Below are 15964 nucleotides of genomic sequence, written 5' to 3'. Positions count from 1 at the left end.
GTGAATGCATCAGTAGGCAAAGAGGTTGATAATGTATTGACCCAATGCCTCTATAACGATAGTTATTTTGAATCAATTTCCCCGAAGTTTCAACATTCATTCATTCATTCATTCAATAACCGGCTCAAATCCAGTTCCACCTCCACCACCAGTACACCCTTAAGCAAGTCATAGAACTTTTCCCAAACTGTTTTTCTCTGTTATGCTGATAACCAGAGGCTTCCTGCAGGAACACGCAGGGTCTGGCACACAGTTGGTTCTCACAATGGGCAGCTGCTGTTAATATTGTTGTTGTTCACTCAGGACCAGGAATGCCCCCAATTTCCTGATTGCTCACAGCGCCCCTCCCACCCACCTCTGGAGCCCTTGATACCGTCCAGGGGTGCGTCTGCTGAAGTGAACTGTGCGTGAATCCATGTCTTCCAGATGCCGGAGGCCCCACTTACATGTATGAGTTCCAGTATCGCCCAAGCTTCTCATCAGAGATGAAACCCAAGACGGTGATAGGGGACCACGGGGATGAGCTCTTCTCGGTCTTCGGGGCTCCATTTTTGAAAGGTGATGGCCCTTTGGTGACTACAGACTTGGAGTTAGGAGATCTGGGTTCAAGTCTTGGTTTGGTGGCCTTGGGCAAGTTCCTCCTTCTCTCCAGGTCTTAGTTTCCTGAATTCACCATAACAGGGTTGAAGGACAAAGAGTCCCAACCTTTCTCTTGCTCTAATGTGCATGGTGGAGAATGTGTATCCTTGCGCCCTCATCCATGGTCACTCTAAGAATCCAGACCTGGGCATCAGTAAGACAGGAGGTGGGTCACCTGCAGGGCCCCGCTCAGGGCTAGAATGCCACCACTCACTTTGCACTCACAAGAGCATATCAGAATGTACGTGAGAGTAAGGTTAGAATTGCTCTTAACCTTGAATCAGGACTAATATGTGTCTGTCTGTCCAACCATCTATCTATCTATCTATCTAAAACTCATATCTTTTAAAATTAAATATGTTTAGGATTAGGATACTATTTTAAAGAACACCTCTCACAGATGTCTCTCATGTCTTAACCCTCAGCAGTTACAGACAACTTGTGTGTGACACAACCCAGGGCTGTTCATGATACCCAGTGCCTCTGGGCACTTTCTGGATGGATGACTATTTGGGGACCTTGCAGCTTGGTTATTTTTCAGATTCTATGAAAATGTGTGTGGGTGAAGGAGATTGAGAAGAGACCCAAAGGAGAGCATCCTGGGAGGTGGGGTTACTGTAGCAGAAACCCTGGGGTGTGGCCCTGCGACCCTGAGGCTGCAGGGGCAGGAGGGTGGGCACAGAAGACCAAGGCAGCCAGTTTATGGATTGACTACAGCCCTTCACTGAGCCCGACCTAGGTCAGTAACTGTCAAGCTTAAAGTGCACTTGAATTACCCAAGATCTTCTTAAAATGCAGGTTTGACTCAGTAGGTCTGGAGTAAGGGCTCCGTTTCTGAATTTCTAACAAGTTCTCAAGGGCTGCTGCTGCCCCTGAACCACACTTTGAGTAGCAATGGCTTCGTCTCCTCCCCACAGATGGTGCCTCCGAAGAGGAGACCGATCTCAGCAAGATGGTGATGAAATTTTGGGCCAACTTTGCTCGGAACGGGTGAGCTGGTGGCAAAGACGGAGCAGGGCTGGGAAGGGTCAGGGCGTGTCTGCTGGGTGGGAGGAGCTTCCAACGTGTGATGGTCAAACTCCCCGCCCTGTGACCTCTGACGTGAGGGCTCCCTCAGTGGACAGGCTGCCCGGGAGATGGTCAGCCTCCTGTCTCTGGAGGCATATGAGCCTTTGGCAGAGATGAAGCCAGGGGGTCCCTGACAATCTCTGAGGGTTGTTGGGACCACACAGTAGCTTTGGGGAATTTCTATGTGATTCTGTTCCCAGGAATCCCAACGGGGAGGGGCTTCCCCATTGGCCAGTATATGACCAGAAAGAAGGGTACCTTCAGATTGGCGTCACCACCCAGGCAGCCGAGAAGCTGAAAGACAAGGAAGTGGCTTTCTGGAATGAGCTCCTACCCAAGGAGGCGACAAAGCAGCCACCCCAGTTAAAACATGCTGAGCTGTGAACGGGAGGCTCAGCTGGCCTTGGGGGCTTGTGGGACCCCAGACAGGGGTATTCTGTAGAAGGTGTTTGTGGGCCAAAGAGGCATCTTATTGTGGAGGCTGGGAAATTATCTGATGGGAGTAGCAGAGGTCAGGGAGGGGGAGTTTCTGTTTCTGTGGCGTCAATTTTGGAAATAAATGTTCTTTTGGAGACCAAGTCAGTGTCTTTGTCTTGGGCTGGAATTAAGTCATCCTCATTAGCGAGAGAAGGATGAGAGAGGCCACCACTGGCAGGAAGGTGACTCGGACAGCTCTGGCTTGGCCTCTGGACAGGAAGAGTCCAGTGGGCTGGGCCCTGGGAGGGGCTGAGGGGAACATTGCATCTGCTCTATGTCTCTGGCCGTCAACAGCTGCAGTAAGTGGATGTGAGGGAACCAGAGTGCAGTGTCCCTCTCCTCCATGTGCAGCCGCCTGTAGACGTGGAGGGGGCACAGACCGAGGATGTACCTGGAGTGGGAAAGAGGGGGACTTGCCATGATGACACTGTGGCCCTGTTGTGTGGCCCTTACTGACCCTCCCACAGGTCTACAATTCTTTCTTCAATTTACACAGTATCCTCCCAGGCCCCTCCCTGAGGCCGTCTCTTCCAGCAATTCCTCTGAACCCTTTCTGCAGCCTGGACCACATCAGGTCCAAGCAGTGACCACCTTGAAGTGAGTCCCTGAAGTGTCACCTGAAAACTGACTCTTTCAGAATCCCTGGGGTGACATCTGGCTCCTGGGATATAGAAAGCTCTAAGGAATGCCAATCCCACCTTAACAGAAAGAAAAAAGTGGATTATCCTCAAAATCATGACTTTCTCTGACTCATTCAAAGAGGTTGCAAGGCAAACAATTACCCTGAAATCTCGGGGAAGACGGGCACTTTGGAGGAAAGATGGGAAGTGAACACTGGCTTACCGTCTGGCCACAGGTAGAAGATGGAATCACCATATGTGTGAGTACAATTACTCTAAAAATTCGAATCAAAGGCTAAAGGCCAAATGTGGGTGAGTATGAGAGTATGAAATCCTAAAAACCACACACCCACAGGGAATTTACACTTGTTGCAGGCCCTTCTCCATGGACCTCTATCAGGGACCCGTGAGAAATACTGGGAACCGGTAGTAAGACGAGAGAAAACCTGCCTCAAGGGTGCATGCTTCAAGCTCTGCTCAGGCACTTCTCCCTTAAAAAATAAAATCCCCAAACCACTGAAGAAAGGTCAGCAAACCCACTTCCCTTGGGGCCCAGGGAAAGACCTATTGTGGCTGAGGAAAAGGAAAATTTTAGAACTTTATATACCTATACAAAATTTTGGGCTTCTCTGGTGGCACAGTGGTTAAGAATCCGCCGGCCAGTGCAGGAGACAAGGGTACGAGCCCTGGTCCAGGAAGATCCCACATGCTGCAGAGCAACTAAGCCCGTGTGCCACAACTACTGAGCCCACAAGCCGCAGCTACTGAAGGCCAAGTGCCTAGTGGCCGTGCTCCTCAACTAGAGAAGCCACCACAGTGAGAAGCCCGAGCACCACAACGAAGAGTAGCCCCCGCTCGCCGCAACTAAAGAAAGCCTCCGTGCAGCAACAAAGACCCAATGCAGTTAAAAATAAATAAATAAAAATAAATAAATTTATTTTAAAAAGGAAAAGAAAATGTTAAGTAAAATGTTAGTGCAGGTGACAGCAGAAATGGTAGGCATCCTCCTGCAACTTTTTGAAGGACAGGGACAGTCTTGATCCTGGCTTTATATCTCAAGTGCCAACTCCTCTATTCTGGTAAAGATGATAAACCTCTCTGGGAATTGGCACACGCTCACATGATTGATGAGGACGACACGGGACACACAGCTATTCACAACAGCACTGTCTTATTGGTTTGTAAGTAGGAAAATATCGCCTAAAATATGACTGATAATAATAAAGTAATAGCTAATATTTTGGTTACTTACTGTGTGCCAGGCTTACAACTAATATTGTTGCATCTATTAAATTCTTAAATCCTTTTAAATTATGACATCCTAATTTGTTGCATAGATAAATTCGTAAATAACCAGGCGCTATTATTTTACACTTTCACAGCAGTGGAGAATGACCAGAGAGGTTATGTCCCATGGCTATATGTGGCACAGATGGGACTGGCCCTCCTGCAGGCTGACTGCAGCCCCCCGCCCAACCGGACAGCATGTCATCCCATGAAAGGTGAGGACACTGAACACCTGGCCCAGAGGCAGCAGTGGGAAAGCACTGAGCAGCTGGCAGTCAGAACCCTCTGCACAGCTCTGTGACCTCTCTGGGCTTCAGCCTCCCACCTCTGCAGCCAGGAGCACAGCTGGACTGTCTCCGAAGACCCTTGCGGCCCTGAAAAAGGAGAGGCCGGATTCAGCCTCCAGTGATGTCACAACCGGCACCATGTGGCCGGGAGGTGAGACAGCTGTAGTGCAGGTTTAGTCCTTTGAGTCTAGGCTGTGTGCCCTTGGGTAAGTTGCTTAACCTCTCTGGAATTGGCACCGTCGCTCCAGACCATGCAGGTTCACTGAGTGTGTCCAAATGCTGTGGCGGTGACTCGTTGCATGGGGCTTGTTGGAGGAGATCCCCACGCCCTCTGGCACTGGATAAGCAAGGTTCCTATCCATCTCTGCCCTCACCATGGGCTTGCTTGCAAACCAGGGAGCCTTTCTCCAGGAGCTTGTTGGGAGCTAAAGGATTCTCCGTGCACAGATGTCAGTGTGGAGATAGCGATCATACAGGACACCGTTCGGGAAGCCCGAGCTGGGAGCCAGGCCACTGTCTCGCTTATTCCCCCTCTTGGAAATTAATCTTTTCTATAGAAAGGAGGAAATGAAATCTCAGAGAGTATCAGTGACTTGCCAGGTCAGGAAGTGGCACGGTGGCTGTGAACCCGGGTGCCTGACACCAGCACCCACGCACGCAGCACGGGCCGGCTCCCGAAATGCCCTCTTCACACAGGGCACCTGTGGCCGATCTTGGTCCTGACTTCTGAGCCTCTTGTCTCCTCTTTCTCTTGGAGTGCCCATCAAATAGGAATTCCCTCCCCAGACCGCCAGGGGGCGCAGCACCTGAACTATATCACCTGTTCCCTCAGCACACACGTCTTGCTAAGAAACACCACCAGGCCCTCCTCACTGCAGCACCACCATCACTCCGCAGAGGAACACGTGAAGTCCTCCTCCTGAAACCAAGTCTCCGGGAAACGGCTGGGAAATGCCCACCAAACAAATCCAAATCACTTTCGGGGTGTCAGGTAGCCACGGGCTGGATTTTGAGGGAAGGGGAGATGTCAGGCTGATCTAGGGAGGCACTGGCGAAGATTGAGGGCCAAGCCCCTGCAGGGAGCTGTCAGGGGTGGCGAGTGTCCTGTCCGTAGCCCTGGGCGAGCCAAGACTGATGTTGCCTGTGGGGAGGCAGGCGGCAGAGCTGCTCCAGGCGTGTGTGGTCCACACAGTGGGGCATGTGTGAAGTGTTCCCGGGACTCAAGCACACATTCAATGTACGTGCAGCATATGAGAGCCTCTAATTTTCAGAATTGCTCCTCCACGTGTTAAGGTGATTTTACGTGTTGAAGGGGAAAATGGGTTTCCCATACCGTGTCCTTTTCCATTTTTTTCTTAGCGATTCTTTTGACTGACCAGGGTGAAAACTGTGGCAGAAAATACAAATAGGTCTTTCCAGGGTGTGTTAGACGCAAGCCCCGTGTAGAAGTCAAACAAGAGGGGTGTGGGATTCCATCCCCTCTGGGTGCTTTTCCAGGCTCTCATCACCGAGGACTGAGTTTGGCAGGGGCCCCCAGAGAAGGAAAATGAGAAACGGACCACTTGCTCTGCAATCCATACTCCTAAGGGGAATAGAGGGAGTGCGTCCTCTGTGTGTCCGATGCCCTGTGTCTTCTGGGCGAGGCTTTCATTTGGAGCTGAGAACCTGAAGCTCAAATTAACCTAAGCGGCTAAGACGCTCCGTGTGTGTGTGTGTGTGTTTTGGGGGGTGGGGGAGGGTACTCTTTGGTCCAGAGCCGAGGTCTCTGCGCTTCCAGCCCAGTTCCCCACGCCAGCCCTGATGGGCGCGGAGTCTCTTTGTCCAAGACAGACAAAGGAAGACAGAGCCAGAATGAAGTCAACAACTTTTATTACAGCTCACATATTTCATAGAAAAAGGAATGTAGCGTCAGGTCCGGCTGTATGAAAAACGGTAAAATGCAGGTTCGTCCTGGTTGCTCTGTTGCCACCCGGGGCAGGCTCTCCGCGACATCAGGCACAGCAGCTGCACTTGTCCGAGGCCCCTTTGCAGACGCAGCCCTGGGCACACTTGGCGCAGCCCACGGGGCAGCAGGAGCAGCAGCCTGGGGAAGCGAGGGCAGCGTGCGGTCGGACCACGCGTTGTCCGGAGCCACCCTTCCCAGCAGCAGGCCTGGCCCCAGCTGCCCTCAGGCCCAGACCCTGAGTTTAGGATGGTGTCCTCTGTCCTGAGATAATTGCTCTCAGACACTCCGTTCAGGTTGCCTGCCCCATCGGTGCCCAGGACAGGGCACAGAGCCTTGGAGAGACAGTGAGCAGGGCCTCTGGGGACAAGAGAAAGCCAGCGCCCAGCACCGTCAGTGCTGTGAGCAAAGTCCTCAGGATCAAAGTGGAGGCAAACCCCTGACAGAGCAGCTCCCGCTCGGGATAGGGAAGCTCTGGGCTGCTTCGACAGGAAGGGGCTGCCCCAGGTCTGAGAAACCACACACGGTCACTAGTTCATGTCCCTAAAGTGCTTCAGTCCCTGAGAGGATTCAGAAGCGTGACTCAGGAGGCAGGAGGACTAGTTCTACTGACAGGTCAGAGGTTGCTTGTTAATGACCCGTCTGGGCCTCAGTCTCCCTGTTCTCTAGTGCGCGCCTGGGTCTCGGCCATCTGGAAGGTGATTCCACCTCTGATTGTGAATCCCTTCCTGGTGAGGGGGGCGGGGGTGGGGGTGGGGGTGGGGGTTACCGGGAAGTTTGGTCACTGTCCTGCTCCTGCCTGCTGAGCTCTGGGCTCCCTGCTCGCACCCAGCCCAGACCCCGCATTCCCAGAGAAGGCCCCGCACACTCACTCTTCTTGCAGGAGGTGCATCTGCAGGCTTTGCAGGTGCAGGAGCCAGCGCAGCTGCAGGAGCCGCCTGCCAGGAAGGGAAAGGCCCGCGGTGAGCAGGGAGAGGGATGCAGGAGCTACAGCAGACGGTCAGCAATGCCTCCCTGAGCCCTCCTCCTCTGTCAGGACCCAGCCCTGGGAGCTCGTGTCCACTCAGGCAGATAGAGAAGCCCCAGCTCCTCTCTTCTGGTCCAAGGAGAGTAGGTCCCCTCCTGATGGACTCCACAGGGAAGGTCCCAGGCTCCAGACCCAGCCCAGGCTGACTGGGGCTGGGGGCCAGGGCCCATGGCCTGAACCCCGAAGAGGCGATGTCCCCTCCTCCCCTCAAGTCCTGGCAGCTCCGAGGCCTCCTCCAAACACTGGGTCCCGGTCTAGCAGTCCCCTGACCTGACCAGCTGGGTGACCTCAAGAAGGAGAGCCTGCAGCCTCCGTGCCCTCAGTGTTAACGGAGAGGCAAAGGGAGACTGACATGCTCTCAGGAGCCTGGCTAGCAAGAAAGCCCTGGACCCGTGACAGGAGTCCTCCTGAGCTCCAACTCAAAACCCTCCCTTCTCGTCCTGTGCCTGGGAAGGGGGGCATCCTAAGGCTCAAAGCCAGGGTTCCCTTACCAGTGGGGCAGGAGCACTTGGGGTCCATCTGGAGGAGGAGTGAGGCCCGAGGTCCAAAGCGAGGGGCGAAGCGGCTTCACTGGTCCGGTGGGGGGCGTGTGGGAGCCAGGAGCCCGTGGGCTCAGTTATAGGCCGAGGAGGCGGCCCGGGCGCAGAGGCCCCGCCCCCGCCTTGCACCCGCCCCGCGGATCCGCGCCCGCGCCCGCGCTCGCGCTGCCCGCGGCGCCCTGGGCCGGGCTGTGAGCAACACGCGGGGCCGAGCGCACGATTCCACTTCGGTGCCGGCTGGAGCGGAGGAAGCGGGTGCCGTGCGGTAAGCGGTGTCCCAGCCCCCTGGCCGCCCCTTCGCAATGTGCCCGACGGGAGCAGCCCCCCCTGTTGCCGGGTTGTGCGGGAATCCAGCTCCCGCGTCCTCCGGTCTTCCCCGCCCCAGGCCGCGCGCCGCCGGCCTCCGGGTCGCCGTTTCCTGCAGCTTGAGAACAGCCCCCGCCTCCCGCTCGTGTCCCTGGCTTGGCCGGAGCCGGGGAACGGTGTCAGAGACCGCAGGCGCATGTGACCCTCACCGCCGTTTCGCCCACCCCGTGTGTCCCCAGGCGTTGGCAGCCCCGGTCCCCACCACGGTCCTTTGGAGGCATTTTTCCGGTACCGTCTCCTGTAACCGCCCCGCGATGAACATTGCCTTCAGCCAGCCGCTAGTCGTCACTTGTGTTTTCCTTTCCTGGAGGGATCATGGCGCATTTCTCCGGGGGCTCCTTTGCCTAAACTTTCCAGGGGCGCTCCTCACCGTAGCCGGTCCACCCCACGCCAGGGTGGAGGTTCCCTGATCATGGGGTGCTCCCCAGGGAAGGCATCATTGTAGGCGATAGGCAGACCTGGCACGAAATAACAAAGCGGGACAAGTGGACAGTTCCCTTTGGGTAGTCCTGACAATTACACACCATGGAGTCCATGCCAAGCCTTGTTAATCACTTTTGCTCTTTGAATTGTCACACCCACCCGGAAGGGAGCTAGTAGTCAGGAGCCCGTTCCCCAAAGGCCAAACTACCTACAGTACGAGGAGGCTACAGTAAAGGCAGGCACACAGTGCTGGGGAGCGGTGCCCTGCTTCTGTGTTCTTGTGGCTTCGCAGCTGAAAGAGAGAGTCAGTGAGAAAGCTCCCCTTTGGCCCAGAGCTGTGTCTTCAGCCCGTCTCTACCGTGTCCAGCTCAATCCTGGGGGGGACCGAAGTGACAGAATAGGAATGTATTTATGCTTTTGTGGCTTCCTTCTGACTCTCTCCTTCAGTAGTGTTCAAGAGGTTTCTTTTGGTATAACATATTTCAGAAAATCCCTGAAAAGAAAATGGTAAGGAAATCCTGATGCAGGTGACAGCAGAGGTGGCAGGATCCTTCTGTATCTGTTAGGAGGACACCGACTGTCTTGCTCACGGCTTTCTATCTGTAGTGTCAATGGCTCTTTTGCGTGAAGGGAGGATAACCCCCTCAGGGGAAGTGGTCCCATGCTCACAGGGTTGATGAGGACGACCCAGAACACAGAGCTAAACACACCATCCTTGCGTGCGTGTCTGGAAGGAGAACAATGTCTCCTAGGCTAATGATAACAAAGAAATAAATAAATAGGTGATATGATAGATTGCTCACTGAGTGCCCAGTATATTCTGACATTCTTTGCATGTATTCAATTCTTTCATCCCGAGAGAGCCAGACACTATTTTTTTGCCCTTTAGAGCAGAGGAGACTGAGCCACAGAGAGGTTATGTCCCATGGCTATATGTGGCACAGATGGGACTGGCCCTCCTGCAGGCTGACTGCAGCCCCCCGCCCAACCGGACAGCATGTCATCCCATGAAAGGTGAGGACACTGAACACCTGGCCCAGAGGCAGCAGTGGGAAAGCACTGAGCAGCTGGCAGTCAGAACCCTCTGCACAGCTCTGTGACCTCTCTGGGCTTCAGCCTCCCACCTCTGCAGCCAGGAGCACAGCGGGACTGTCTCCGAAGACCCTTGCGGCCCTGAAAAAGGAGAGGCCGGATTCAGCCTCCAGTGATGTCACAACCGGCACCATGTGGCCGGGAGGTGAGACAGCTGTAGTGCAGGTTTAGTCCTTTGAGTCTAGGCTGTGTGCCCTTGGGTAAGTTGCTTAACCTCTCTGGAATTGGCACCGTCGCTCCAGACCATGCAGGTTCACTGAGTGTGTCCAAATGCTGTGGCGGTGACTCGTTGCATGGGGCTTGTTGGAGGAGATCCCCACGCCCTCTGGCACTGGATAAGCAAGGTTCCTATCCATCTCTGCCCTCACCATGGGCTTGCTTGCAAACCAGGGAGCCTTTCTCCAGGAGCTTGTTGGGAGCTAAAGGATTCTCTGTGCACAGATGTCAGTGTGGAGATAGCGATCATACAGGACACCGTTCGGGAAGCCCGAGCTGGGAGCCAGGCCACTGTCTCGCTTATTCCCCCTCTTGGAAATTAATCTTTTCTATAGAAAGGAGGAAATGAAATCTCAGAGAGTATCAGTGACTTGCCAGGTCAGGAAGTGGCACGGTGGCTGTGAACCCGGGTGCCTGACACCAGCACCCACGCACGCAGCACGGGCCGGCTCCCGAAATGCCCTCTTCACACAGGGCACCTGTGGCCGATCTTGGTCCTGACTTCTGAGCCTCTTGTCTCCTCTTTCTCTTGGAGTGCCCATCAAATAGGAATTCCCTCCCCAGACCGCCAGGGGGCGCAGCACCTGAACTATATCACCTGTTCCCTCAGCACACACGTCTTGCTAAGAAACACCACCAGGCCCTCCTCACTGCAGCACCACCATCACTCCGCAGAGGAACACGTGAAGTCCTCCTCCTGAAACCAAGTCTCCGGGAAACGGCTGGGAAATGCCCACCAAACAAATCCAAATCACTTTCGGGGTGTCAGGTAGCCACGGGCTGGATTTTGAGGGAAGGGGAGATGTCAGGCTGATCTAGGGAGGCACTGGCGAAGATTGAGGGCCAAGCCCCTGCAGGGAGCTGTCAGGGGTGGCGAGTGTCCTGTCCGTAGCCCTGGGCGAGCCAAGACTGATGTTGCCTGTGGGGAGGCAGGCGGCAGAGCTGCTCCAGGCGTGTGTGGTCCACACAGTGGGGCATGTGTGAAGTGTTCCCGGGACTCAAGCACACATTCAATGTACGTGCAGCATATGAGAGCCTCTAATTTTCAGAATTGCTCCTCCACGTGTTAAGGTGATTTTACGTGTTGAAGGGGAAAATGGGTTTCCCATACCGTGTCCTTTTCCATTTTTTTCTTAGCGATTCTTTTGACTGACCAGGGTGAAAACTGTGGCAGAAAATACAAATAGGTCTTTCCAGGGTGTGTTAGACGCAAGCCCCGTGTAGAAGTCAAACAAGAGGGGTGTGGGATTCCATCCCCTCTGGGTGCTTTTCCAGGCTCTCATCACCGAGGACTGAGTTTGGCAGGGGCCCCCAGAGAAGGAAAATGAGAAACGGACCACTTGCTCTGCAATCCATACTCCTAAGGGGAATAGAGGGAGTGCGTCCTCTGTGTGTCCGATGCCCTGTGTCTTCTGGGCGAGGCTTTCATTTGGAGCTGAGAACCTGAAGCTCAAATTAACCTAAGCGGCTAAGACGCTCCGTGTGTGTGTGTGTGTGTTTTGGGGGGTGGGGGAGGGTACTCTTTGGTCCAGAGCCGAGGTCTCTGCGCTTCCAGCCCAGTTCCCCACGCCAGCCCTGATGGGCGCGGAGTCTCTTTGTCCAAGACAGACAAAGGAAGACAGAGCCAGAATGAAGTCAACAACTTTTATTACAGCTCACATATTTCATAGAAAAAGGAATGTAGCGTCAGGTCCGGCTGTATGAAAAACGGTAAAATGCAGGTTCGTCCTGGTTGCTCTGTTGCCACCCGGGGCAGGCTCTCCGCGACATCAGGCACAGCAGCTGCACTTGTCCGAGGCCCCTTTGCAGACGCAGCCCTGGGCACACTTGGCGCAGCCCACGGGGCAGCAGGAGCAGCAGCCTGGGGAAGCGAGGGCAGCGTGCGGTCGGACCACGCGTTGTCCGGAGCCACCCTTCCCAGCAGCAGGCCTGGCCCCAGCTGCCCTCAGGCCCAGACCCTGAGTTTAGGATGGTGTCCTCTGTCCTGAGATAATTGCTCTCAGACACTCCGTTCAGGTTGCCTGCCCCATCGGTGCCCAGGACAGGGCACAGAGCCTTGGAGAGACAGTGAGCAGGGCCTCTGGGGACAAGAGAAAGCCAGCACCCAGCACCGTCAGTGCTGTGAGCAAAGTCCTCAGGATCAAAGTGGAGGCAAACCCCTGACAGAGCAGCTCCCGCTCGGGATAGGGAAGCTCTGGGCTGCTTCGACAGGAAGGGGCTGCCCCAGGTCTGAGAAACCACACACGGTCACTAGTTCATGTCCCTAAAGTGCTTCAGTCCCTGAGAGGATTCAGAAGCGTGACTCAGGAGGCAGGAGGACTAGTTCTACTGACAGGTCAGAGGTTGCTTGTTAATGACCCGTCTGGGCCTCAGTCTCCCTGTTCTCTAGTGCGCGCCTGGGTCTCGGCCATCTGGAAGGTGATTCCACCTCTGATTGTGAATCCCTTCCTGGTGAGGGGGGCGGGGGTGGGGGTGGGGGTGGGGGTTACCGGGAAGTTTGGTCACTGTCCTGCTCCTGCCTGCTGAGCTCTGGGCTCCCTGCTCGCACCCAGCCCAGACCCCGCATTCCCAGAGAAGGCCCCGCACACTCACTCTTCTTGCAGGAGGTGCATCTGCAGGCTTTGCAGGTGCAGGAGCCAGCGCAGCTGCAGGAGCCGCCTGCCAGGAAGGGAAAGGCCCGCGGTGAGCAGGGAGAGGGATGCAGGAGCTACAGCAGACGGTCAGCAATGCCTCCCTGAGCCCTCCTCCTCTGTCAGGACCCAGCCCTGGGAGCTCGTGTCCACTCAGGCAGATAGAGAAGCCCCAGCTCCTCTCTTCTGGTCCAAGGAGAGTAGGTCCCCTCCTGATGGACTCCACAGGGAAGGTCCCAGGCTCCAGACCCAGCCCAGGCTGACTGGGGCTGGGGGCCAGGGCCCATGGCCTGAACCCCGAAGAGGCGATGTCCCCTCCTCCCCTCAAGTCCTGGCAGCTCCGAGGCCTCCTCCAAACACTGGGTCCCGGTCTAGCAGTCCCCTGACCTGACCAGCTGGGTGACCTCAAGAAGGAGAGCCTGCAGCCTCCGTGCCCTCAGTGTTAACGGAGAGGCAAAGGGAGACTGACATGCTCTCAGGAGCCTGGCTAGCAAGAAAGCCCTGGACCCGTGACAGGAGTCCTCCTGAGCTCCAACTCAAAACCCTCCCTTCTCGTCCTGTGCCTGGGAAGGGGGGCATCCTAAGGCTCAAAGCCAGGGTTCCCTTACCAGTGGGGCAGGAGCACTTGGGGTCCATCTGGAGGAGGAGTGAGGCCCGAGGTCCAAAGCAAGGGGCGAAGCGGCTTCACTGGTCCGGTGGGGGGCGTGTGGGAGCCAGGAGCCCGTGGGCTCAGTTATAGGCCGAGGAGGCGGCCCGGGCGCAGAGGCCCCGCCCCCGCCTTGCACCCGCCCCGCGGATCCGCGCCCGCGCCCGCGCTCGCGCTGCCCGCGGCGCCCTGGGCCGGGCTGTGAGCAACACGCGGGGCCGAGCGCACGATTCCACTTCGGTGCCGGCTGGAGCGGAGGAAGCGGGTGCCGTGCGGTAAGCGGTGTCCCAGCCCCCTGGCCGCCCCTTCGCAATGTGCCCGACGGGAGCAGCCCCCCCTGTTGCCGGGTTGTGCGGGAATCCAGCTCCCGCGTCCTCCGGTCTTCCCCGCCCCAGGCCGCGCGCCGCCGGCCTCCGGGTCGCCGTTTCCTGCAGCTTGAGAACAGCCCCCGCCTCCCGCTCGTGTCCCTGGCTTGGCCGGAGCCGGGGAACGGTGTCAGAGACCGCAGGCGCATGTGACCCTCACCGCCGTTTCGCCCACCCCGTGTGTCCCCAGGCGTTGGCAGCCCCGGTCCCCACCACGGTCCTTTGGAGGCATTTTTCCGGTACCGTCTCCTGTAACCGCCCCGCGATGAACATTGCCTTCAGCCGCTAGTCGTCACTTGTGTTTTCCTTTCCTGGAGGGATCATGGCGCATTTCTCCGGGGGCTCCTTTGCCTAAACTTTCCAGGGGCGCTCCTCACCGTGGCCGGTCCACCCCACGCCAGGGTGGAGGTTCCCTGATCATGGGATGCTCCCCAGGGAAGGCATCATTGTAGGCGATAGGCAGACCTGGCACGAAATAACAAAGCGGGACAAGTGGACAGTTCCCTTTGGGTAGTCCTGACGATTACACACCATGGAGTCCATGCCAAGCCTTGTTAATCACTTTTGCTCTTTGAATTGTCACACCCACCCGGAAGGGAGCTAGTAGTCAGGAGCCCGTTCCCCAAAGGCCAAACTACCTACAGTACGAGGAGGCTACAGTAAAGGCAGGCACACAGTGCTGGGGAGCGGTGCCCTGCTTCTGTGTTCTTGTGGCTTCGCAGCTGAAAGAGAGAGTCAGTGAGAAAGCTCCCCTTTGGCCCAGAGCTGTGTCTTCAGCCCGTCTCTACCGTGTCCAGCTCAATCCTGGGGGGGACCGAAGTGACAGAATAGGAATGTATTTATGCTTTTGTGGCTTCCTTCTGACTCTCTCCTTCAGTAGTGTTCAAGAGGTTTCTTTTGGTATAACATATTTCAGAAAATCCCTGAAAAGAAAATGGTAAGGAAATCCTGATGCAGGTGACAGCAGAGGTGGCAGGATCCTTCTGTATCTGTTAGGAGGACACCGACTGTCTTGCTCACGGCTTTCTATCTGTAGTGTCAATGGCTCTTTTGCGTGAAGGGAGGATAACCCCCTCAGGGGAAGTGGTCCCATGCTCACAGGGTTGATGAGGACGACCCAGAACACAGAGCTAAACACACCATCCTTGCGTGCGTGTCTGGAAGGAGAACAATGTCTCCTAGGCTAATGATAACAAAGAAATAAATAAATAGGTGATATGATAGATTGCTCACTGAGTGCCCAGTATATTCTGACATTCTTTGCATGTATTCAATTCTTTCATCCCGAGAGAGCCAGACACTATTTTTTTGCCCTTTAGAGCAGAGGAGACTGAGCCACAGAGAGGTTATGTCCCATGGCTATATGTGGCACAGATGGGACTGGCCCTCCTGCAGGCTGACTGCAGCCCCCCGCCCAACCGGACAGCATGTCATCCCATGAAAGGTGAGGACACTGAACACCTGGCCCAGAGGCAGCAGTGGGAAAGCACTGAGCAGCTGGCAGTCAGAACCCTCTGCACAGCTCTGTGACCTCTCTGGGCTTCAGCCTCCCACCTCTGCAGCCAGGAGCACAGCGGGACTGTCTCCGAAGACCCTTGCGGCCCTGAAAAAGGAGAGGCCGGATTCAGCCTCCAGTGATGTCACAACCGGCACCATGTGGCCGGGAGGTGAGACAGCTGTAGTGCAGGTTTAGTCCTTTGAGTCTAGGCTGTGTGCCCTTGGGTAAGTTGCTTAACCTCTCTGGAATTGGCACCGTCGCTCCAGACCATGCAGGTTCACTGAGTGTGTCCAAATGCTGTGGCGGTGACTCGTTGCATGGGGCTTGTTGGAGGAGATCCCCACGCCCTCTGGCACTGGATAAGCAAGGTTCCTATCCATCTCTGCCCTCACCATGGGCTTGCTTGCAAACCAGGGAGCCTTTCTCCAGGAGCTTGTTGGGAGCTAAAGGATTCTCTGTGCACAGATGTCAGTGTGGAGATAGCGATCATACAGGACACCGTTCGGGAAGCCCGAGCTGGGAGCCAGGCCACTGTCTCGCTTATTCCCCCTCTTGGAAATTAATCTTTTCTATAGAAAGGAGGAAATGAAATCTCAGAGAGTTATCAGTGACTTGCCAGGTCAGGAAGTGGCACGGTGGCTGTGAACCCGGGTGCCTGACACCAGCACCCACGCACGCAGCACGGGCCGGCTCCCGAAATGCCCTCTTCACACAGGGCACCTGTGGCCGGTCTTGGTCCTGACTTCTGAGCCTCTTGTCTCCTCTTTCTCTTGGAGTGCCCATCAAATAGGAATTCCCTCGCCAGACCGCCAGGGGGCCCAGCACCTGAACTATATCACCTG

The 15964-nt window shown here is 55.8% G+C and overlaps 3 protein-coding genes across 4 annotated transcripts in view; 1 reads left to right on the top strand and 2 right to left on the bottom strand.

The window, feature by feature from the left end:
• CES1 (carboxylesterase 1) overlaps positions 1–2285 on the top strand; it is a 37608-nt gene extending 35323 nt beyond the window's left edge. For both annotated transcript variants that reach the window (XM_007167590.2, XM_007167589.3), the window contains exons 12-14: positions 427–558; positions 1557–1629; positions 1908–2285. In XM_007167590.2, coding sequence (XP_007167652.2) covers positions 427–558; positions 1557–1629; positions 1908–2091 — 389 coding nt within the window. In that variant the 3' untranslated portion in view covers positions 2092–2285. The remainder of the gene's footprint in view (positions 1–426; positions 559–1556; positions 1630–1907) is intronic.
• Positions 2286–6230: 3945 nt separating this feature from the next.
• Positions 6231–7908, bottom strand: LOC103014956 (metallothionein-1E-like). The gene is made up of 3 exons (XM_007167588.3): positions 7839–7908; positions 7193–7258; positions 6231–6461 (listed from the first exon to the last, which is right to left on the bottom strand). Exons 1-3 carry the CDS (start codon positions 7864–7866, stop codon positions 6370–6372), a joined length of 186 nt encoding a protein of 61 aa, XP_007167650.1. The 5' UTR covers positions 7867–7908; the 3' UTR covers positions 6231–6369.
• A 3705-nt stretch (positions 7909–11613) lies between these two features.
• LOC103014686 (metallothionein-1E-like) lies at positions 11614–13373 on the bottom strand. The gene is made up of 3 exons (XM_007167587.3): positions 13222–13373; positions 12576–12641; positions 11614–11844 (listed from the first exon to the last, which is right to left on the bottom strand). Exons 1-3 carry the CDS (start codon positions 13247–13249, stop codon positions 11753–11755), a joined length of 186 nt encoding a protein of 61 aa, XP_007167649.1. The 5' UTR covers positions 13250–13373; the 3' UTR covers positions 11614–11752.
• Positions 13374–15964: the final 2591 nt, after the last annotated feature.

The sequence above is a fragment of the Balaenoptera acutorostrata genome, chromosome 19 (assembly GCF_949987535.1).
Source record: "Balaenoptera acutorostrata chromosome 19, mBalAcu1.1, whole genome shotgun sequence".
Taxonomy (NCBI): Eukaryota; Metazoa; Chordata; class Mammalia; order Artiodactyla; family Balaenopteridae; genus Balaenoptera; species Balaenoptera acutorostrata.
This window is presented reverse-complemented; position numbering and strand designations above follow the sequence as displayed.